Below are 24,610 nucleotides of genomic sequence, written 5' to 3' on the forward strand. Positions count from 1 at the left end.
ACTCCTTGAATTATATTTTGTTGCCAATGATTGTTTTGAACTAGAACCATGTTTAAGAAGAAATTCCTAATTTATGTAAGGTTTATGTCACAATGAGGAGGAAGGCTGCTGCTGGTTTCCATGGTAGTGGTGATAGAGTAATATAGTCACTGTTAAAGTCTATTTTATTTCTTTGGAAGGTCATCTTAAATCTCTTTCCTCCCCCCCCCCCAACATTAGAAAGGCTTGATATTTTTAAAAGATTATTAAAATGAATAATCTGACCAATAGTAAAAACATTCAGGTAAGTTCAACAACATTTATTCATTTGGCAATTAAAATTTCATTTTGATTTATGAACTTATTCTTCTGGTTGCCTAAATGACCTCAACCCACTGACTATTTAGAACATTCTAGACCACAGACTCACTCAACGTTAGAGTCAATGATCTCTTAGGATATATTCCAATTTGTATAGTAAGATGTGCTTGACGTGGGTTCTGGGCAAAATCACAAAACAAGCTATTTAGGAAACCGCCTGTGAATACCTCAAGAAGAAAATGAACAGGGCACTTCATGAGAAACAAGTCATATCAGACTAACTTTATTTTCTTTTTTGAAAAACTGATCAGTCCAACACCAACAGTGGCTGACACTGCTTCTATGTCTAGCATGCATTGATCAAGTGGCTTTATGATGCGTTTGTGGCCAAAATAAAGAATAATACACATTGCTTGAAGGACAGTGATGAAGGGCTCTGGAAAGAGTATTTGGCACTGTCCTCTTCAATATTTTACTCCACGATTTGGGTAAAGATGGTTCATCCAATTTTCAGGTGACAGAATGCGGACCTCTCAGCATTCATATTCATATTTATATGAATATTCAGCATAGTCATAGTGAATATGTTGAATTTTCCAAAAAGTTCATTACAGTCTGATAAGAAAAGCTGAACCTAACAGGTTGAAACCGAACAGGGTTACATTTATGGACCTACAACTAGCTCTCAAATGCCAAGTGCACAGATGCAGGATGGAGACGCCATCACTTTGCAGAAACACCTATGGCACGGGATGGGGAATTTTAGAAGCATGACCGCTAAGAGTTACGGGTATGAAATAGCCACCAAGATATCAAATGTAAGCTTGGAGCATATAGAGTTTAGAAAAGAAGTCTTGCTAGCTTTCGTCTGTCCGTCCCCGCCCATGTCACAGTGACAATATTACATTTATTCTAGATACTACGTGGAAGGCAAGTGTAGGTGAACATATACAGATTAATGTGACCAGGATGATGATCAGATTTGAAACCACATCCTTTGGGGGAGAAGTCTGCTGGAAGAGACTCATGGAATATGCAGGGTGATAAGAGCCAGCTCTAACTATTACAGTTAAGTAGAGGACTGATTGGGTGTGTTTTGAACAGTTTAATGGCGTAAGTCTAAGAAAGATGGGGAGCTTTAAAGACACCCTTGGCAGTAGTAGATTTACATGACGGGACAAAATTTATTGGTGTATTCTTTGAAGTTTCTTCTGCTCAGCGCACCCTCATGACCTTCCTGGCTTCTTTTACTCCATGGCTCTCATCAGTATCTAACAAACTATGTATTTTCTATTTTATTGCCTATCCTCCTCCACTGTACCTTTAACTCCATGAAGAGAGGGCTTTTGACATGTGTTGTTCACTGCTGTATCCTCAGTACTTGGAGCCCGGCAGGTATCGACAAATGTTTGTTGAAAGAATGAATGAATATGTGGTTTTGTCAGCTTTTACCCTCCTGTGGGATGTTTCCAAGGATCCTGGGAGTTGTTCATTTCTTTCTTCCCCAGACACCTTTTCCTGGGGATGGTTTTGGTTTTGCCACATCGGCTATTTGGGATGTTGTAATGCAGAATAGGGAAGGAGAAGGTAAGAGTGGAAGGACAGGAGAGAGAAGAGCATGGCTGAGGCTGGGGGTTGGAGAAGGAGTGGCAGGAGCGACTGAGGAGTGGAGAAAAGGGGGTGGGGGTCGGAGGTCTGAGGACGGATGGCTGAGCTCATGAGCTGCTTTGTGATACTTAAGTAATGGTTGTAAAGACCTTGTGTTATGTTCAAATCAAAGCTTGGTTAATGGATGTTTTCATCAACAGGAACAATATTCTGAGACCGGACCAAGCAGTCAAGCTTCCAAAAGATCACAGTCAGAGGTTTGGCTTTGAGGCCAAGATCTACTACTTGTCAGCTGACTGCCTTTGAACAAACAATCCCTCTTCTCTAGAATAGGTATCCTCATTCCTGAAAGGACCTTGTAATGCTCACCCCCACTTCGCAGATTATGGGGCTCAAAGTCCGAGTGAGAATTCCAAATGTTGGGATTCTTTGTGAACTTTAAAAGGTGATATATAAATATAAGGACCTGTGCTGTATTCTGCCTAGGATAAACACTTAGTGAGTGTTTCCTGATGAGGGTCCCCTAATCTTTTTTCTCTGAGCCTCTGGGAGAATCAGCTTGCCTCGTTGATTCAAATAGCATCAAATGGCACCTTGCATCAGGAGAGCTTCAGCTGGGTGATGATGTGGCATAAGTTTTCTCAAAGTAGAAGTAAACATTTACTTGGAGAACTTTCCAGCTGACCTGGGCAATTAAGGTCAATCCCTATTTTATTTCACTAGGAGAAATTGGGGCCTGGATTATCAAAATTAGTGATTCCATATCCTTCCCCTACGTGGGCTAGCCGATACTATCAGAGATAAGTATTGACATAAATCAGTGGTCCACAAAAGGACTTGGTAGAAGTTGAAGTGTACCCCTCCTTTGCTTGATCCTCTGGTGATCTGTCTGCCTTCCCAGAAGTCAGTTTGTCCCAAATTAGAGGGCACATGTAGAAAAGGGAGTTCTGTGTGGGGCAGGACAGTATGTGTTGGTAGAACATTCAGTCTGATGCTAGAACAGCATCCATCTCTGGTTCCTGGCTATTGCAAAATAAACACTGCACTGAGCATCAGAATATATGGGCTTTCACTCTGGCTCTTCTGCTTACTAGTCGTAGATCTTAGTTAAATCATTTAACCATTGCAGACTTTAGTTAATTAGAACAATAAGAGCACTTAATTAGAAATTCATAAAACTTCTATGACTCTAGATAACAGAACTGAAACAGGTACTCTACAACATGAATCTTTTTCCTTCCTTTCTGTTAGTGCCATTTCCCCCCCCTCCCTTGAGCATTATTCAGGCAGTGCAAGAACCGTATTGACTCACAGGATGAACATGTGGTGATTCCAAGAATTTCCAGTAAGAATAACAGCAGTGTAGTTAGGGTTTCCTCTCTAGATTCATCTGGAAACCCAGAGTCCGTGCATAGCTACTCCACTGTGGCAATGTGAACATGACAACACGCCCCACAATGGAGCAGAAGGTCGTGACTGCGGATGGCATTGACGGAGGCTGTGATCAAACCCAGGCATGATTATCTCTGTTCACATAAGATCCTACCTCACTAATGGACTTCCTTCAGTGACTTCTTTTCTTGTGCGAGAAAATCTGTACCTAAGTTCATGCACAGCATTGAATTTTGATGGCATTTTATGCCAAATCTGTTTGTCCGGTATCAGCAGAGGATCAGATTATTTTTATTCTTTTTAACATATTTTACATTTCTAGATATTTTTTTTATCTAGAAATCTAGATAATCTAGATTATCTAGATTATCTAGATTATCTAGAAATCTAATTAACATACTTCGCATTTCTAGAAACTTTCTATGCTGACTGTGAAGGATAAAACGGTATAATTGTGCTGCTAAGGAGCCTTACAACATTACCTTGTTAATTTTTAAATCTGGTCTAATGACCATCCTGGCAATTGTAGAAACTTGATCTCTTCGTTATCCCAGAATGACTGGGCTTGGAGAGGCTGCCATAGAGTAACAACTGACAAGAGGCTGAATATTCTCAATGTCTTTATTTAAATGGGAGGTATCCAATTCCACCAAAAGGAACATTCTAATACCCTATCCGAGGTAACTGTCCAAATACTTTGATATGAGTAATTTGGGAAGTTAATGCAGTCATCATAAGGTTGTTTGGTGAGCAGGGAATCAAAGTAAAGGGAATTTCTATCAAAAGATAGATAGTTCATGCAAGTAATGAGACTCGTCTAGGGATTACATCACCCAGATCCTGGTTTTCTTTCTTGGAAGGTGCTGGAAGCATCTTGATACTTGGTTTCTCTCTGACTACCATTTCTTCACTGCGGACTGTGCCCTATTTATTAACATTTTCTTTCCTCAGATATGCTAATATCACTGATTTCACTAAGATTGCAGCTTTTGTTTCTATTATCCCGGGAGACAGTCTGTATCCTACCATTATGTGTTTTAAATGATTTGATCTTTCTTGGGGCGCCTGGGTGGCTCGGTCGGTTGAGCGTCCGACTTTGGCTCAGGTCATGATCTCACAGTTCGTGGGTTCGAGCCCCACATCAGGCTCTGTGCTGATGGCTTAGAGCCTGGAGCCTGTTTCCGATTCTGTGTCTCCCTCTCTCTCTGCCCCTCCCCCGCTCATGCTCTGTCTCTCTCTCCTTCAAAAGTAAATAAAAACATTGAAAAAAATTTTAAAAAAAGATCTGATCTTTCTTATCTATACTAACATTCCCCTTTAAAGTTAAGAAGTATATCTAGTGCCTCTGAATCTACCGTGTCATTTTCCAAATGATCTTGGAAAACAGCATGGAATGGAGCTATGTGTTTTCTTATTGAGACGCCTGATCTCAACTTCAATTTAATCCTCTAAAAATAATTTAAATAAAATTAATTCAGCTACTTTCAATTATGAAATGGAAAGATAATATACTAGTTTTCAAAGCTTTATTTCCTAATCTTAATTACATTTGGAAAATAAATTTAATGATAAAGATTAAGTTTATGTTCCATTTTACTTAGCGATAAAAGGCCTCTTAAAACATCACAAGGATTTCTTCATAAAAACACCATTAATAGCTACTTACATCTGTTTAAGTGCTGTGTATTTGATGAAAACTTTATCTGGAAGACTGTGGATTTTGTTTTCCTTAAGAGACCTAAAATAACAGGTAAAGCAGACTTCATTATGGGTTTCACGACCAAGAAAACTTTTCCCTAGAAAGTGCATGACTGAAAACAGGATATTTACGGATACTTCTTGCTACTTCCCGCACGTTTGAAAGTGACCCTAGTAACTGAAAACTTTCTCGTGTGAGAATGAGAAGTGCATAAGGCAAAATGAAAGCAGTTTGCAAGTATCTGACAAGTTTGGCCGTTTAGTATCATAGATTAGAATGTCTATGAAGATTTAACATCTTTACTCTCCGGGTGATTTAATAAAATACAACAAACAAACAAAAGAAAACCAAAAGTTCCTAACCAGCTCACACATGCTCAAATCATAATATGACTGCAAATTCTGGAGGCTCTCAAAACATTTTTACGAAGTACAGGCAAACTTACAGTGACGACATAGCCAGCTTCATGGATTTTTTATGTCTTTGTTATATCTTTGCAGTCTTGGACAATTGCCACCATTTACAGTGAGGTAGAATAAGCTAGTGCTCTCCTTTTTTATTTTCATTTTTAGTTGTACGGTACTCGCATTTTAGTAAGAACAATGAATCAGAAAGTAACTGAAAATCAGCACTGCAGACCAGAGACATTTGTGAGCTCCACGATAACCAGGCTAATCTAACACACAGCATTTAAAAACTTGCCTTCCCTGGAGAAGAAACATGTGGCATTCTCTGATTTCTGGTAGTTTTAAGGGAAACTTCTATGATTTTGCTAATATAGAAGTAACACAAAACACAACAAGGGGAGGTTAGATTAGACTACATGGTTTTCATACGGTTTCCGGGGAAATATCAAGACACGAATTCTACTCACAGTAATGTCGCATTGCTGGAAATCACTGGCACAGACTTTAAGCCCATATTTACACATTCCAATTCAGTTCCTTTGCAGTCACAGGGTTGTGGATACTGGTTTAGAGCTAGGGGGCAAAAGAGTAGTATTTCACTGGGAAAAAAATACTTTAATTATGACCTCATCTCTAATAACTGACAGGGTTCTCTCTTCATTGAATGTATAACATTTACATCTTTAGTAGCCTAATTTGGGTCCATACTAAAAGCAAAGAATTGTCTCCTAGTCCATCATAGACTAACATGGCATTTCATTTCGGTTCTAGCTTCCAGTGGTCATTTCAGAGGCACTTAATAAGTGATTAGAAAGAAACCACAGAAAGATTTAAGTAGCACAAAAGTGTATAGTGAAGCAGGATTAAGTTCTCCTCAACGAAAAACATTAATACAACAGAGTAAATCTGCAATGGGTATAATTGAGTCGATTTAATTTAATTGAATGGCACAAAGAGGTTGCTCAGTAAGTCCTTGTTGGTTAAAATTCAATTCAATTTTTTCCCCCTTCAAACTTTTCCTAGGGCTGTGAGAAGAGACAGATGCAGTAGCCTCCACTGTGCCTTATTGAAATAAGCCAAGTTGGATACCGTCTTATTTTGGTTCTTTGTTTTTCGTTACTATAAAGTTATAGTGGAAGATAAAAATAGTAGAGAAGCTATAAAGCTGAGAAAACCAAAGATCCATCTATCTGAAACATTCAGAAGAAAAAAAATTCAGGATTTACTGTGAAGAAACTTACATAATTATTAAGATAATGGCATATAAAGGGGTGATAAATCTATGGAGAAAACAGGCCAACTTGTCCCATGAGACAATCACTCTGTGTGTGTGTGTGTTTGTGTGTGTGTGTGTGTGTGTGTGTGTGTGTGTATGAGAGTAAGGGGTGTGATATTTATGGAGCACTTGATTTTGCCTCTGATCCTGTGGGTATTTGTTTTGATGGAGCTAAGAAAATGAGGATTCTTTTCCAATTTTTGTATTATTATTTAGTTAGATCTTTACACATCCTTTCTAATTGCTCTGTTTCTTTTAAATTCCTTTAACCAAACTTTCTAAAATCAATTTTATGGAATTTTAGTAAATTCAGCAAACTTTTATTGAGTACCTGCTTAATTCAAAAGATGCATAAAGTTTTGGAAGTATCTAGTATATAAAATTTTTGAAAATATTCTATGTTGTTTATAAACTTTTTTATAGAGTTTTTGAAAATATTCTATGTTATAGGTTTATGCTAATTAGCTCAACTCCTTAAAGCTCGGAATGTTCACTTCAACGTTTATTGACAGCAAAAATGGTGTTTCCATTATTAGATTGAAAGCCTGGGGATGGAAACTCATATTTACCAATAAAAGAATTCCATGTAGTCCAAGCTGGGCCTACTGCCTAAACCAGCGACGTGAGCATAGCTCCCTCACCTGCACATCAGTCATACCCACAGGCTCTGGATTCTTCTTCAGAAATGCTTCTGCATCTCTGTCTCTCTCATTATTTCCACTGGCATTTTCTGGGATCAGATTCTTAGTATTACTCTGGAGTATTGCAGGAAACATAATGATCAGTATCTCACTGTCCTTTGTTCTCAACCTTGGGAAGGTTGACACTTGGGTTGGCTCATTCTCTGTTTTGGGGGGGGGGGCTGTCCTGTGCATTGTAGGATGCTAAACAGCATCCTTGTCCTCTGCATACTAGATGCCGGGAGCCATCCCCCAGTTGTGACAACCCAAATGTCTTTTGACATTGACAAGTGTTCTCTGGGGACAAAAGTTGTCCGGGGTTGAGAACCACTGTTCTGATCCATTCTCTATGATTCTGATGGAAGAATCATTCTTACAGACCCTTCTTTTCATGTGCTTCTTCCTCCTCATTAAAAGAAAATAAGCCCACAGTGTCAGTAGTTGCCGACTATGTACAGCAGTGATCTCCACAATGGAATGTGTACAAGATGACCCATTATCGCTCAGGAAGAAAATACGAGAACTTACAGTTGTGTTTATTTTTAATCTTTTTAAGTTCTAATTTTTTTATATGTGATGTACCTGTGCACAGTAAAGTATATAATAAGTGGTAATTATAAACTGATATTATAAAGTGCATAATATAAGGTTAATATAGTGTTTAACATATATGTATATTACTATTTGTATATACATACTAATATATGTATATAATTGTATATGTACCTGCATAATTATGTCTAGGTATACATTATACACATGTATGTAATATAGGTGTATATAAGGACACAATTCTATCTACAGGGTAGAGGCCAAAGTCCAAAGCGTGCACCCAGAATCCTCTATGGGCTGGTGTCATCCTTCTAGGTCCATGTCAGTGTCGTTGTCTCTGTGGATCTTTTTCCACCCTTGGCACAACCACCATTTCTTCCAGTGGGCTTCCACATTCCTTTGTGCAAACATCATCCTTCTAGTTTATTGTATATATTGTATATTGTATATACAATATACCTCACTATATTGTATCATCTCTGTCTCCATGAGGTTTTGCCTTTCCTGCTACAATGTGAAGTATTTGTGACTTGGGGCCACATCTTATCCTTGTACTCTCAGTCCTTAACATAGGGGCTGAGAAGTAGTTGGTGTTCAATATCTCTACTGAAGAAAGTAGTTAAAGGGAAAAATACCTTTATTATTTATCATAATTATTTAATATCTATATATTCTCACAATCGTAGGCTACTACACAAAATGAGCATGAATGGAATATGTTTTCTTCCATGTCTTCAATCCCATGGCAGACCACGGAGCAGTTGACCACTGAAAGACATTGACCCGAAACTGAAATTCTAAAGGGAATTGACCACACTACCCATATAAATCCATGCACCACAAATCATGTTGCTCGCAAAGCTGAGACTGAGTCTTTGAATCAATACCACTTACAGCACTCCTGTGTTAATGCCACATAATTAGCATTTCCATGGACTGTGCCAAATATGGTCGCCCATCCACTAGTGTCTCCTGTGAAATGGTGATGAATATGTGTCAGTTATTCTATAAATCAAATATCAAATTACAAAACAAAAGTATAAAAATTTGATAATGAAATCAATTAAAAATTTGTTTCAGTAGTTGAATGGTAACATCAATGGTAAGGGACAAAAAGCTAGGCAAACATCTGGAGCCTTTCCCTTTTGGAAAATTACAAATATTTCAAATGTATGTTTCATAAAATATATAATGGAAATAGAGGATTATTTTACCTACCTATATCCATCTTGAAAAATACTACTTGTTTCTAGTGCTGACAGTTGAAATGTTTGATCTTAATTTTAAGGTCCTCGGAAGAAAACACAATCTGAATTGTTTTGGCATACGCATACTGCTGCATATGTATATGTAGATACATGCTTGATAGATGTAATGACTAATAATAAAATAGGTGTCACCTGACCTTTTTAATGAAGCAAAAACAAAGTTCCTTTTCATCAAGGATACCTAGTCCTATTGAGTGGAAAAATATTTTCTCAATTTGTCAGAAATTGCCAAGTTTCTGCTTATGTGCCAAGTTTCCTTCTCCTTTTCTGCAAGAAAATTATCTTCTTTTTAAAAAGGAAACCTGACTTTGAAGTATCATCACTTTAGCACATGCCATTAAAATGGTAAGATACGTATTATAACGTAGTACACTGAAGCTCATACAAATAGAAAAGTAGATTTAAATAGTTGCCCACAGTTCCCTTCTGATGCCTACAACCTATAACTGATTCCTATTTCTTATTAATACCCACAATGGTTTTTTAAATGATTCTATTTGATGCCTTTACATGAATTATTTAACTTGTGTTCAGAACATCCTCATGAGGTAGATAAATATGCCAGGTCTCTGATTCCCAAGCAGTGAAGAGGGAACACTGAGGATCTGATTGACTTGCCCATTGGCATCCAGACAGCTGCCCCCATCACTGAGAAGTGATTGGGCACCTACTATGTACACTACTATTATAGGCTCTGATGACAACAAAAGAAATAAGACACAAATAAGAACTCTTCTCAAGAAGTTCATGTCCATAATGAGAAGAACAGTGAAAAGACAAGGCAGCCCTTAGTACAACCATATGGGTACAGCCAGGATGCTATGGCAACAGGGAGAAAAGGTGCTTACCCTAGACTGCTGGCAGAGCTTCAGGGTGGGGAGTGAGGCCAGGGAAGCCAAGCTTCTGAGGTGAGAAGGGTCCCTGAACTCATCCTAAATGGTAAGTATGAATGATCCACCCGAGGTGAGGGCGTAAGGTTCTGTGGGAGGGGAGCATACGTGAATCCTCAAGGGCAGGAAAGCAGATTCTAGAGACAGATGCCTGGCATTCCTGGACTTTGTGGTCTCCCTTGGATTGCTAGTTAGGTGCTATCAAAGAATGGCTGTTCTGTGCGATAGGAAACACACAAGGTTCTTTCAGATTCAAGAGCTCTGGGTTCTAGTTGTCTACTCTCTCACTAACTAGACATGTCAATTTGGCATCCGTTTATTCAAGTAAAAACAAACAGGTTATATTAGACAATACACACGGTCCCTGCATACAGACCTCAAACGGCCTGTAAGACTTTTGGTGATCTGGTATCTGCTTACCTCCTCACCCTCTGTATCTTTGTTCACTCTGCTCAAACCACACTGGCCTTTTGGCCTCACAAACACACTGTCTTACTTCGTTGAGCCTCAGGATCTTTTCCAGTTGCTGTTTCCTTTGCCTGCAACTCGGTTCGTCCACAATTTTTCATGGTTTAGTTTTTAGTTCAAACATTATAATCTCAGGGAGGTTTTCTCTGGTTGCCCTTTGAAACTAGGCTTCACTTCAGGTCACTTTCTAGCCCATCATCTTTTTTTTTTTTCAATATTTTATGGCACTTATCATGCTCTAAAATATTTAACGTTTAAATAAATATTAATATTTGAATACATTTAATATTTAACTTCGTTCCGTACAGGGTTATTGTCCTCCTTGTTCACAAGGTCCACGTGAACTCCATGAGGGCAAGACCTTGTCTCTCTTGAGCCTGCTGTGTCTGGGTGAGTGAGACAGCACCTGGCACATAGTGGGTACTCACTGTAGGTTTAACCCAGTGAATCAATTCTCTAGGCAGGAACCATTCACACTTTATGGGTATTCGTGTAACTGCACCAAATTACCAAGCCAAACGAAGAGGTAGTCTATAGGAAGACATTTAAAATTAGAATATGAGCATCAAGTAGCTTTCAGAACATGATTTCAGTTTTTATCACATTTGTATTTCTGATTTAAGCAGCCTCTACCTGTGAAAAATTCTGGTCATCGTCGCAAACAAATCGGGGGGCAATGATTTGTGTTACAGTAGGATTTCCTATAGAATATCAAATCATCTCTTCCCTTTCGTGACAGTTATTATTTGGTCCACGCACAGTTTGGGGGCATTCACAAGGGGAGGTGGATGTCTGGAGCTGAGCGGAGGACTCACCACAGCTCTCCTCGTCAGCCTGGTTCCCGCAGTCGTCCACACCATCACAGTGAAAAGCACGGGGTAAGCACTTGGTAAGATTTCCACAGGGAAAGTATCCTTTTGGGCACAGAGAAGTGATTGTACTGCCCTTGGTCAGTGCAAAATCTATGTGAAAGAGGGGAAAGTAGTCTCAGGTAATAGAATGAAAGTGTTAATATGGCCAAAATTCTTTTCATGGCATTCCCTTTAGTTTTCTTTTATTTTTTTTTTTTAATTTTTTTTTCAACATTTATTTATTTTTGGGACAGAGAGAGACAGAGCATGAACGGGGGAGGGGCAGAGAGAGAGGGAGACACAGAATCGGAAACAGGCTCCAGGCTCTGAGCCATCAGCCCAGAGCCTGACGCGGGGCTCGAACTCCCGGACCGCGAGATCGTGACCTGGCTGAAGTCGGACGCTCAACCGACTGTGCCACCCAGGCGCCCCTCCCTTTAGTTTTCAAAAGGACCCTTTGAATTGAAGTTTGTCTAATTCTACCCATAGTGTGCAATATCTTTGAATAATATTCTTAATTATAACATTCTAAACAATCATTGTCATATCGAACATCAGCTATACCAAGAATCAAGGTTCATTTTTGAACTAATTTCAGGAAGGCAATAGTAAGCAAAACCAAAGCAATCATCCTACTTTTGTATGGAAGCAAAGAGTTGTCCACTCTTGGAAACAGAAAGGTAAAGCCATGAGCTAACAGAATTAAACAGGTGGATTTATTTACTTATGAATCCTTTCTGAGGAGGATTTGAAGTGACATAATATATATTTATGCAAAAGGACAGTTTTAAGTGTGAATTAGAAATTGGGAACCACATTTGAATTAGGAGGGATAAATAGTAAGTAATAATATCTAACCCTCATTGAGCTTACTGTGTCCCAGGCCATTTGCACAAGTGGTTTATCTCAGGTATTCATTCAACCAATCTATGTATGGGTGATATTTTCCTTTATGTTTCAGAGATAAGGAAGTTAAATGCAGACATCCATCTGGAAAGTCACAGAAGGTTTGTTCTCTATCCCTCTGCTATATTAAAATGCATCATACCTCCAACCCAAGGAAAATCCTGGCCATGATGCCAAACATCAGTGGCATGGTTAGGAGCACCATTCCAACACCGCCTACTCCCTTCAATTAGTGATAATGAACTGTGGTCATGCCTGAATGTATAGTCTCCCCCAGTCAATTTCTGTGAAGTTTTGACTGGCACTCCTTTATTTATTTATTTTTTTTTTCAACTTTTGGGACAGAGAGAGACAGAGCATGAACAGGGGAGGGGCAGAGAGAGAGGGAGACACAGAATCGGAAACAGGCTCCAGGCTCCGAGCCATCAGCCCAGAGCCTGACGCGGGGCTCGAACTCACGGACCGCGAGATCGTGACCTGGCTGAAGTCGGACGCTTAACCGACTGCGCCACCCAGGCGCCCCGACTGGCACTCCTTTAAAACAATACATGACTTCTACAATTGTGCTAGAGTATTTATGAAGAACATCTCTTGTTTTCTGGAAAGTACTCTTTCAAAATTGACAGATGTCTCTTACATCTAAATTTCTAGAATGTTTTTGATCATTTTACCCACAGAGTAATTTTGTCAAAGTTAATTATATTCCTTTCTTCATTTTCTCATTCAACCTAGCCACTATTCAGCTGTTGTCTTCCCTTATGTTTCCTTCTCTTATGTTTTGCATCCGTCCTCACAGAGGACTTATGCCCCCCTTGAAATTCAGGTTCCCGATTCAACTGGTATCTTCATAACACAGTAGTTAACAGTGGTCCTCTGGGGTCAGGGGATGATTCAAATACGTGTATGGGGAGGGAGGATATGAGAAATAAAACATCTTTTATAGGTAGGAAGTTCATAGAAAAATAGTTTAACACCTTAGAAAACACATTATATTTTGTATTGTCTATATTCACTTTGTCTAATTTTCCCTTCCCTTTAATAAATACAACACTACTAAAAAAAAAAAAAAAACAAACAAAAAAAAAAACGGTTAAGAGCCTGGCCCTGTCTTGGAGATGACTGGACATGGCAACACACACTCGACCCCAGAAGCTGCTGCTGTTGTGTCTGCTACACCTTCTGTAGATGGGGAGGGCGGCCTTTGGATGCTTTTCTATCCATTGGATGTTTGCTCTTAGCAAAGCAAAAAATATTTTTCTTTGCTATTGTTGCAGTGGTAGATGAATGATTTACTATTAGCAACTTGGCGTAAGACCAGTGAAGGCTGGCGATTTTAGGAAAACTCTGCTGCATGGCTCTGGGAGTTGGCTTGTTAAGCCTATTCACACAGGGAGAGGCATACTGAGTCATGGATTTTTAAATCTCTTCTTTCTTGTAAAGATTTCTGTAGAGGGCAGGTTTATAAAAAACTAGTTGTCCCCCTGTGTTTGGAATATGAATGAGTGAGAGTCAGTATATCCTAGTGTAGCAGCCTTGAAATTTTTTGTGATAGTAACTCACAGACATATATCTTGTATCACAATTCAGCATACAAACAGGCACACACTGAAAACCAAATTTCTTGAATTATAACTTGCCTTTTACTATGTGGGATGTACTCTGATCATTGCTATTCTATCTTATTCCCTCGGAACGGGATCACAATCCACTAAATTGATCTCACGATCCACTAACGGCATATGACCCATTCATTATTCATAAGTATTCACTAGTGATGAAGTACTCTGGATGCCATCAGACCTGCCTGGGTTGACATTGTTTCTGCCACTCACTAGATTTCAAGAAAGCTACTTAATCTACAAATTTAGTTTTCTCACATTTAAAATAAAGTTCATGTAATATGGATGTGTTTCAGGAGCTGCACAAGCTAATGTTATGAAATACCGGAGACTTCCCGGCCCACGTTAAGCCCTCAGTTAATGTTGGTGTGCAGGTAATTTCAACACAAGGTAAGAAAATAGGACTTTAAGAAGGAAACTCGAATGTAGAATGAAAGCTTGCTGTGCCTTAGCAGTGCAGAATTTTTTACGTGACTTCTAAGAAAGGAATAACAGAGACTATAATAAAAATTCCCCTACCTATTCATGTTTTTCTATTTGAAACACCATATGACATTTAGGGTTTCTATTTTAAGCAGCCTCAAATCGCTTTGAAAGCTGGGGGGGGGATGTTGTAAATGATAAATAAGCAATGAAAACGTCCTCACCATCTAATAATAATATTTTATTAATGATTTAGAAGAGGTGATTAAACATTTGATTAAAGACAATTTCGAAATAGAAAGCTGAGCCTGCATAAGATATTTTGAAGGCAATACATTGTGTTCCTTTGTGGAGTTTACCATGAAGATAAACCTTGAGTTCCTTGAGGGCTGGACCCAACTAAATGCCCATCTCAGAGAAGCAGATTCAAAGCAAGACAAGTAATCAATTGTCACAGACAAGACAGACCGAGATTATTTCCTTGCATCTGGAAGAAAAATGGAATACATCTAGCAAGTTAGAGTGAGGGAAGGGGAATGGAAAGACTGACCATGTGTAAAGAGAACTTATCAATTGCATTTCTCATAATTCCCCAGTTTGCATTCAAGAATGGCAGCTTCCTGAAGATATCCTCGGGGTATAAATTTTATGTGGAAGGAAAAGAAATAAATGAAATCTACTCCCTACCCCTTGCCCTCGGTATCCTAAATCCCTGTTATCCAAGTGCCTGGCACTTACTTCATGCTCAATAATTTTTTTAATGAAGAAATGAATTAATGGGTCACTTGGGAATAAAAAGAATTGTAAGAAGAGCCCCTTTCAGGATTTAAACTTCTCAAAATTGCAAGTTTATGTTTTTATTTTAATAACAAAAATGCGTTCAATCTTCCAAGCACTCCATCTATTATTTTTTCTGTCATATATAATTTAAAAAATAATTAAGAATCCCCGCTATATTTGGCACATACTGAAAAAGAATCAATAGCCGTCTGGAGAAAGTGTATTCTGCCGTCTAGTCTTCCTGCCATCTGTGGAAGTGGAAAGAGATCGTTTTTATTGAAACTTAGGGATTACTAAAATGGAGGATGCCTACATAAAAGCTATGTTGATAGCTTCTGCAGCAATTTCTGTGGGACTCCTGCCAAACACACAGCTGAGGGGAGGTTCGAACATGTGAGAGAAAATTGCTCAGTGAGTGCTTCTTCTTTTCTCTTCTGGTCAATATTCTGGACATGTCTGTGCAAAGAGCTTTTTAAATGACTCCTTGATAGCCTTTCGAAGCCAACTGGACTGCTGTCCAAGGACATTTTTTTGCTGCCTGCCAACACCATCATTGTGTTATTGGGAAACAACAGGTGAAAATGCTTTTGTAGGTCCTCAGTTTAAGAATCCATGGAGGTGTGCAAGCCCCTCTTTGCTTTTTCTGATTTTTTGCCAACAGTAGTCCTGCATGAAGCTAAAGAAAGCCCTTATCCCCTCAGCCTAGTGTTCTGGCTGAGATTCTCTCCACACTAATGCCAGAGATGACAGCTCTACGATCCCCCGGTGGGGGGGGGGAGTTGGGGGGGGGACACAGAGGATCCTGGCCAACGGGACCATTTCCCAGAATGCACCACTCCTAGTGGATCTCAGTTCAGATGCAGATGAAGCCTCTGCCATTGACTAAAGAGCCAACTAGTCTTTAGTGTAAAGAGCGGCACCAGAAGAAACATTTATTTAATGTGCAAAAAATGTTAACTGGTTGCCTGCTATATGCTAGGGCAACAGGTTAGACAATGCCCACTGCTACCTGGAGCTCGGGTGCCAGGATGTCTAAGAGGAGCAGCAGCTACATTTACAAGGCAGAGCAAAGGTGAATCCAGCTCATTCACTGAATCCACCTTTTAGAAGCTCTCCTATTTCTGGGAAGACTATGAGCATCACTAACAGCTCACCTTTGTGGGATGGATGATTTATTGTTTGTTTGCAAGTAACTAGTAAAGTCTTTCGAAAAAACTTTTATGTTAAGGTGAGTGGAGAGGAATTGGCCTCTTGTGTGGTGTTTTTTAAACTTAGAAATCTTATGCTGTTGTGCTTCTGTTTGGTCTCCCCCTGCCCCAACAGGATTGTGTGGCCATATCAATCAGTATGTGTAGGATTCAGATCCAATTTCATTCATACATTTACCCGCCTCCTTGTCATTTCAAAGATTGCTGCCTCAGCTGAATTTCTCTAGGGCCCTATTCTCTCTCATGTTCTTCTGGGACAAACCAACCATCTAAGGCCCTCAGGCCTGAGACGAATGTCCCTCAGGATCCCTCTCACAAATTTTCTGCAGAAACTATCACCCTATCTCCCTCTTCAGATGATTGTCCAATGTTTGAACAAACAGATTTGAGGAAACAATGCCAAACTAGCTGGAACAAGTATAGACTCAATACATGCTGATTTAAATTAGAAAACAAGAACTTCAAATTGTCAATATCATCATCAACAGGAATGGATTTCAGCCCCACGTTTCCCTTTGCTGGGTCCATTTAGGTGGATCAAAAACTGAATGCTGTGGCCCTTCATGGGTTATAAGAGATATAAGGTCACAAGGAACACTTCTACCCCCAAAACAACTGTGCTACCCACCAATAAACTGCCTAAATTTCACCTTTAGAGAGGAATTCCTTTAGGTTAAAATATTGTCTTTTATTATTTAAACAGCCACCTTGTTCTGTATGAGTTTGAGAGGCTATCTTCTTCCTAAAGAAACCTGCCTAGGCACAATGAACTCACAGAATGACCACTGTGGTGGGTAAAGGGAAGAGGAACATGGAAAAGGTGCTTGTGAAGGTGACACCTGTTGGGAACTTGGCATAGGAAACGTAGAGAGGAGAGAAAACGCTCCATTTTCCCTTCTCCCCTCTCTCTTCTAATTCATCCCCAAATTGCTGACTACTCTGTGTCAAGGGACTTTCACCGGCTGTTCTTCCTCTTGGTGGCAACTCTCCCAAATTCTAGTTCCATCAACTTACAGATTTACCTACAGACAAGACTGCTGCATGTGCGTAGCTGGGATGTGTTTCACACGACCATGGGACACCATTCAGCAGACTGTTGGTGTTGAGCCACATAAAAGCCACACCATCCTAGACTGAGGCCCTGGGTGCTTTTTCATGATGCACGAAGGATAAAAGTCTCTTTTCCTGTCCATAGTGAAACTGTCCATCCGTTTCTATATTCCATTTAATGTCATCTTCTCAGAATCTCTCCCTGTTAATTATTATCTCTGTCTCCTATATTTTAATATACTGTCTCTCCACTGGTTTTTATTTTATTTTTTTAACAATATTTCTAATGTTCATTTGTCCATTTGTTTTATTTTGGAGAGAGAGTGTGTATAAGCAGGGGGGAAAGGCAGAAGGGGCGAGAGAGAGAGAAAATCTTAAGCAGGTTCCATGCTCAGCACAGAGCCTGATGTGGGGCTCCCTCTCACGACCCGGGGTTCATGACCTGAGCCAAAATCAAGAGTCCAATGCTTAATCAACTGAGTCACCCAGGTGCCCCTCCACTGGTTTTTAAATTGATGTTAATTTTATTCAGTCATCTCTCATGTTTAAAACAAACAAAGAAACAAACCAATCAAGCAAGCAAGCAAGCAAGCAACAAACAAACCCATCAACCCAAATCCTACTATATCCACAGTGGAACTGAAATCCACTTCTCACTTCAAAATTAAATTCCCAAGAAAAATCAAATAAGGCAATGTCTCCACTTCCTCACCAGCCTTCCTTCAATCCACAGCATTTGGTTTTGGCCTTGCTGCTCTGCTGAAAGTCTCCCATCAGCACCATTAATGTCTTCTTTGTTACTAAATGCAGTAGGTATTTTATAGTCTTCATCTTACTTAATTTTTTTGTAGCATTTGACACAGCTTAACCACAGCCACCGAGTTGAAACCATTTTTCCCATGGCTTTGTGATGTCTCACTGCCCTGGTTTACTTCCTCTTCCATATTCTCTAAAGGTCCTCCCCCACCCCCCTCCCAATGCACTGGCTCCTTTTTGCTTTTTTGTCAACACCCTAAAGATTACTGATAAACATTTGGTCAGAGATTCCTTAGACCACCAAATCAATTAAAGAATGTAGACGAACCTACAACAAGTTACTGATATTTTAGTTTGTCAAATAAGAAAAAACGTAAAAACCCTAAATTACTATGTATTATAATAATGATTTATTAGAAAAATACTATTTTACCATTAAAAACTACAGAAAACATATCACAGGAAAAAAGAAAGTCCTTTAAAAGGAATATACTTAGCTCTATGAAAAATATTTATGCTCCTGGACTGGTGAAACTTTCATTCCTGACAGCAGTGGCCCGGAACACAGTGTTTGGAACTGTGTGTGAGAAAATCAAATCTGGCAATGTTACCGGAATTTTTTAGAGAGCTTAGCCCTCTGGTCTATAACTCACAAATATTTTCTCCTGGTCTGCCATTTGTCATTAACTTTGCTTATGACAGGGACTCCAGAGATGGATCTATCAGTTTCTGACTTTAAAATAACTATGCAAACTAAAAATAGAAGGTAACTTGCTTGATTTAATAAAGGATATCTATAAAAGCCAACAGTATAGAATATGCTTGATGGTGGATTTTTGAAGGCTTTCCCTTTGAGATTGGGAACAGGATAGCAATGTCCACTATACCACATCTATTCAACATTGTACTGGGAGACTTAGCAAATGTAGTGAGACAAGGCAAGTAAATCAATGGTTTAAATATTGAAGGAGAAGAAATAAAACTGTCATCATTTATGAATAATATGAATGTGAACATAAAAATCCAAGATAATTAATTGTTAGGACTAGTAAATCTAGCAAGCTTTCTGAAAATCAAAGTCATTTCTGTATGTCAGCAACAAATGATTAGACAATAAAATTAAAAAAAAATGCCTTTTACTATAGCATCAACAGTGTCACATATTTGGGAATAAATTTAACAACAATCTGCAAGACATTTATGCAAAGTATATAAAATTACTGAGTGACATTAAAAACTTAAATAAATGGAGACAATATTTCAAAGATGTTAATTCTTTCGCCCGATTGATCTACAGTTTCAAAGCAATTACAATAGAAATCCAGGAATGTGCATGTACAGTGTGTAGAAATGAATAAGTTGTTTCTAAAATGAGTAATATAATTCTAGAAGGACAAGAAGAGTCAGGTCAGTTTGGAAGAAGGAGAACAAGGCAAGAGAACTTATCTGTAAACTAAGACCTATTATGATGGTACAATAATTTGGGCAAAGAGTGAATATTGGGGCAAAGGGTGAATAACAGACCAGCCGAATAGAATAGAAACTTCAGAAAAAGACAGACAGATGTGAACATTAATTTACAAACAAGTAGCACTACAGAGCAGTGGTTGGGGATGGATACTTCTGGGTGAATTATATTTAAATACCCAAGGTAAAACGATAGAGTTTGTGGATGATAATATAGGAAAAAGTCTTTATGACTTTGGGGTAGAGATCTTAAGGAGAATACAAAAAATAGAGAACAAAAACATTAATCATATAGGAAAGAGCTAAATTAGGTTATATTAAAATTAATAAGTTCTATTGAAAAAAAAAGAAAAAGGAAACCATTAAGAAAGTGTAAAGGCAAACTACAGAGTAGAAGATGTCTCAGAAACAACAGAAGTTGGCAAAGATGTGGAGACAAGGGAACACTTTTGCACTGCTGGTGGGAATGCAAACTGGTGCAGCCACTCTGGAGAACGGTATGGCTGTTCATCAAAAAATTAAAAATAGAACTACCCTGCAACCCAGCAATTGCACTACTAGGTATTTACCCAAAGGATACAAAAATGCTGATTCAAAGAGGCACATGCACGCCAATGTTTATAGCAGCACCACCAACGAAAGCCAAATTATGGAAAGAGCCCAAATGTCCATGGATAAAGAAGGATGTGGTATATATACACACACACAATGGAATATTACTCAGCAATCAAATAGAATGAAATCTTGCCATTGGAAACGTATTATTCTAAGCGAAGTAAGTCATCAGAGAAAGATAAATTTCACATGATTTCACTCCTATGTGGAATTTAAGAAGCAAAACAAATGAACATAGGGAAAGGGAAGGAAAAATAAGATAAAAACAGGGAGACAGATAAACCATAAGAGACTTTTAAATGTAGAGAACAAACTGAGGGGTTGCTGGCAGGGTGTTGGGTGGGTATGGGCTAAATGGGTGATGGAGATTAAGGAGTACACTTGTTGGGATGAGCACTGAGTGTTTTATATAAGTGATCAATCACTAAATTCCACTCCTGAAACAATTACTGCACTATATGTTAACTAGCTTGGATTTAAATAAACCTTTAAAGACATTTTTTAATTAAGAAAAAAAGAAAGTTTAAAGGCAAGCTCCAGAGTAGAAGATGTTTCAGAAAGTTTATAATTAGAATATGTGTGTGAGTGCGTGCATGTGTGCGTGAGAGTGTGTGTGTGTGTGTGTGTGTGTGTGTGTGTGTGGAGGGGAGCGGGGGGAGAGAGGTCCTACAAAATAATGAGGACAATATGAACAATAAATAGAAAATGAACAAGAGACTGAACAGACACATAGCAAAAGCAGATATACCAATGGCCAAAAACACATTTGAAAAGATATTCAATCTAATTAGTTAGCAGGGAAATGCAAATTAAAACTACAAGTAATATTACTACAGGTTACCAGTATGGCTATAATTTAAAAAAAAAAAAAAACTATTGGGGCGCCTGGGTGGCTCAGTTGGATAAGCATGGGACTCTTGTTTTTGGCTCGGTTCATGATCTTGAGGTTGTGAGATCAAGCCCGGTACGGGGCTCTGCACTGCGCATGGAGCCTGCTTGGGATTCTCTCCTTCTCTCTCTCTCTCTCTGATCCTCCCTCCCCCAAATAAATAAATAAACCTAAAAAAACACAACACCATCATAAACTATTTGGTGAGGATGTGAGGCTGTGCAAACTCTCACACACCAGTAGGGTGCTCCTTGGAGCTACTGCTTTGGGAAGCCCTTTGGCATTGTCTGGTAAAGTCGAAGCCTTAAAAATCTGACGAGTCTGCAGTTTTACTTGTAGGCTTGTGCCCACAGAAATGCACGCACATGTGCACCAAGAGACTCAGACAAGAATATTCACGGAAGCATTCTTCGTAACAGCCCCAAACTGGAAACCACCCAACCATCCTTGACAAATAAGATAGATAAAAAGTATGGCGTATTTATTGGCGGCATACAATAGAGTTCTGCAAATGAGCAAACTAAATCATTCAAAGCGGTTTCAGATCAAGCACAGGCAGAGAACGCTTCTCCTTTACTTTTTAGAATTGCTGTCTACTCTGTCAGGAACACGCTCCTGGCGGCCCTGACTTCTGTGGTAATAAGACACGGAGGCCTCTTCCTTCAGCCTGTGCTGTTCTCTGCCTCTGAAATGCCATTTCTCTCCTGGTTCACTTCCTCACTCTTCACACCCGTTACGAAAGTCATTTCTGTGAGAACTTTCAGGATCCCCTCCAAAGTTGTTCTGAAGTATGAGCCTTCCCAAAGCATCTTACGCATATCCCTATTGTAGTATTTATGATATTTTATGATTATAAAATATAACACATATTTTTATATCTATATTATATATAGATCTATATTATATATCTCTAATAAAGTGTATATATATATATATATATACACTTTATTATAGATATCTTCCTTTATCCCATAGTATATTGTGCCCCTCTTATGGAGAGGAACTTACTTTACCAGTTTTGATTCTCTCACTGCCTAACAAAGTTTTCAGTTTTTAGCACATACTATATGCCTCAAAATTGCTATGCAAACTGAATTATCATTTTCAGGGGCGGCCATGTTGTTTCCATAACTGGACTACATATCCCTAAATTCCTGTATGTGGGGTGGGGGACACATAGCTACTTCATGTCAGAAGTGTAGGCCAAACTTGAGTGTACATGTTCATATGCCATCCATGTGGGTTAGGCGCATGTAGAAGCTTTATGTTCATTTCTCTTTTCTCATTTATCTAATATCAATACTTCAGGGGGTTTTTCATGTTGGCATTTTTGCTTAAAGTTACCTACCATGGAAGAGGAGACATGGTCCGGTGTCTCCTAATTTCCAGGTAGATTCTATGTATGTTGGGGTAAGGTGGTCCACATTGGCTTATTACAGTATATGCTCTACGTCTGGGAATCAGGTTATAGTACGAGTAATTTCCTCATGCTTTGTTCTTTACAAAACTCTTGCAATTCACTCAGACAATGGACAAAAATCACACTGCATTTGCAAAACCCTGTGCTCTTAGGGCAACTTACTTTTCCAAGTAGATAATTTTAGCATTAATTAGAGTAAGAGTGGCATTTGTAAGTGGGGAATGGGAAACAGCCATAAAGGAATGGTTTCTGAACGAGGAAACAGAGTTTTTCACTAACACTCAGCATGGATTATCCTTTTCTTAACTGTAAGTTTACCTAAAGACTCTCTCATCTCACTAACACACAGAAGTTAAGACTTTTGAGGGAATATCTTTGCAGTGGCCCTCAAAAGAAGAATGGAAGTGAATCCATATCTTTTGAATTTCTTATATTTCATGAATTTACATGAAAGAAAATTAAGAGTACAAATATCTACAATAATAAATATACTATTTTTAGCCTATCTGGCTGAGAAAGAAAATCTCAGGCAAATGTGTGACTAAGACAGAAGTGTGCCTGGGTGGCTCAGTCAGTTGAGCGTGCATCTTCAGCTCAGGTCATGATCTTACAGTTCAGGAGTTTGAGCCCCACATCCGGCTCGCTGCTGTCAGCGTGGAACCCGCTTCAGATCTTCTGTCTCCCTTTCCCTGCCCCGCCCCTGCTTGTGCGCGCTCTCTCTCTCTTTCAAAAATAAACACTTACAAAAAACCCGGAGAGGTGGGTGAAACGAGGGGAGGAAGGGAGTGAGGAGAGGTCCCTAAAATAGCACTCTTGTCCTCCTACAGGCAAATGACTAGCCCAGTGTCCACTGGCTGGACGTGGATAATGAAAGCCAGGTGACGAATGAAAAAGAGGATCTTACTCTAAATCAGAAGAGATGTCTCCCTAGCCACTTGTATCATAGGTTTAGGGTTTCTTTCAAAAAAAAAAAAAAAAAAAAAAGGAGTGGTAACATTGACTACTTTACAGCTAAACTTGCATATTAATTATACTTTCTTGAATCATACTATCCATTAAGAGGCTGTGTATTGATAATTAGACAACATATGTTCAGCTATTCCCTTGCCAAATATTTAATTGGTTCTTATCCTCAAAATGAAAAAAAAATTCAGGTTGAATTAATATGTAAAATAATGCAGGTAAGCCCAATGAACATCCTGATATGAACAAAGAATTAGCAAGGAATGAGCATATCTTATAGGAGAAAAGCCTACTTATATTTTGATGTGCTAATGTAATATCAGTGTTTCCAGAGATGCGATCCATAGGGCAGGTTTATCAGAACACCTGGGTTGCTTCTATACTGCGCAGAGCCCTGTGGCCCAGCCTAGATCTGTTGAATCTACTGGGGGTGGCATCCTAGAATCTAGTTCTTTAACGTCATCACAAATGGTTCTTAGACACCAATAATCACACCAATATGGCTGAGGCTAAGGGGTTATTTGGTATGTTGAGGGCCAAAGGCCAGTGAGGATAAGGCAGTGACTCGAACACAGTTCCGCTGATCCTAAATCTAGCATCCTTGCCACACTCTGCTGCCTCCCCTCCCCGAGTCCCTTACACCTGTATGGCACTTCCCTTCGCGACTCCAAATCTCCGGTGTGTGGCCACTCGGGTCCGACGTCTGATAAAGCGAAATCTAAAGAATGAAACTACCTTCTTCTCTGAGCTTCTGCATCAAGGTTGTGAGCAAGTTCCGAATACGCTCCCCACAACACACTCTTTTCCATAGACACAAAAAACGTGGGTATCATGTTTCTTCATGAAAACGTCAAGCTCATAGCAGAGAGAACTCTCCACAGTATGCGAAGAGAGAAAAAGTCACTGGAGTGAGAGGAGCTAGCCCCCCAAGGTGGGCAGGGAGCTGGGACTGGTTGAGCATGAGGATTGGGCACCAAGCCCATCTGTGAAAGCCCAGCCAGCAGCTGTGTGAACCTGCAGACGCGTGTGCTGGGACTGAGCCCCAGACGATGAGTGTAAATGGCTCCCCCCAAGGTTGTGGACCGGATATCACCCTGCCCATGTCAGCAGTGGAAGCGGCAGT

At 39.3% G+C, this 24,610-nt stretch overlaps 1 protein-coding gene across 5 annotated transcripts in view; it reads right to left on the minus strand.

Annotated features, from left to right (window-relative positions):
- RXFP2 (relaxin family peptide receptor 2) overlaps positions 1-24,610 on the minus strand; it is a 59,703-nt gene that overhangs the window by 29,682 nt on the left and 5,411 nt on the right. For 4 of the 5 annotated variants that reach the window (XR_015253813.1, XM_086714116.1, XM_025924061.2 and 1 more), the window contains exons 2-5: positions 11,356-11,502; positions 8,809-8,886; positions 5,874-5,979; positions 4,967-5,038 (exon numbers count right to left, since the gene is read on the minus strand). Coding sequence is in view for 4 of the 5 variants with exons in the window: in XM_086714116.1 (XP_086570242.1) it covers positions 4,967-5,038; positions 5,874-5,979; positions 8,809-8,886; positions 11,356-11,502 (403 nt within the window). In the remaining variant the exon portion in view is untranslated. The remainder of the gene's footprint in view (positions 1-4,966; positions 5,039-5,873; positions 5,980-8,808; positions 8,887-11,355; positions 11,503-24,610) is intronic. The other variant, XM_086714107.1, reaches the window with a different exon arrangement.

The sequence above is a fragment of the Puma concolor genome, chromosome A1, assembly GCF_028749965.1.
Source record: "Puma concolor isolate L17-30 chromosome A1, mPumCon1.1.hap2, whole genome shotgun sequence".
Classification (NCBI taxonomy): domain Eukaryota; kingdom Metazoa; phylum Chordata; class Mammalia; order Carnivora; family Felidae; genus Puma; species Puma concolor.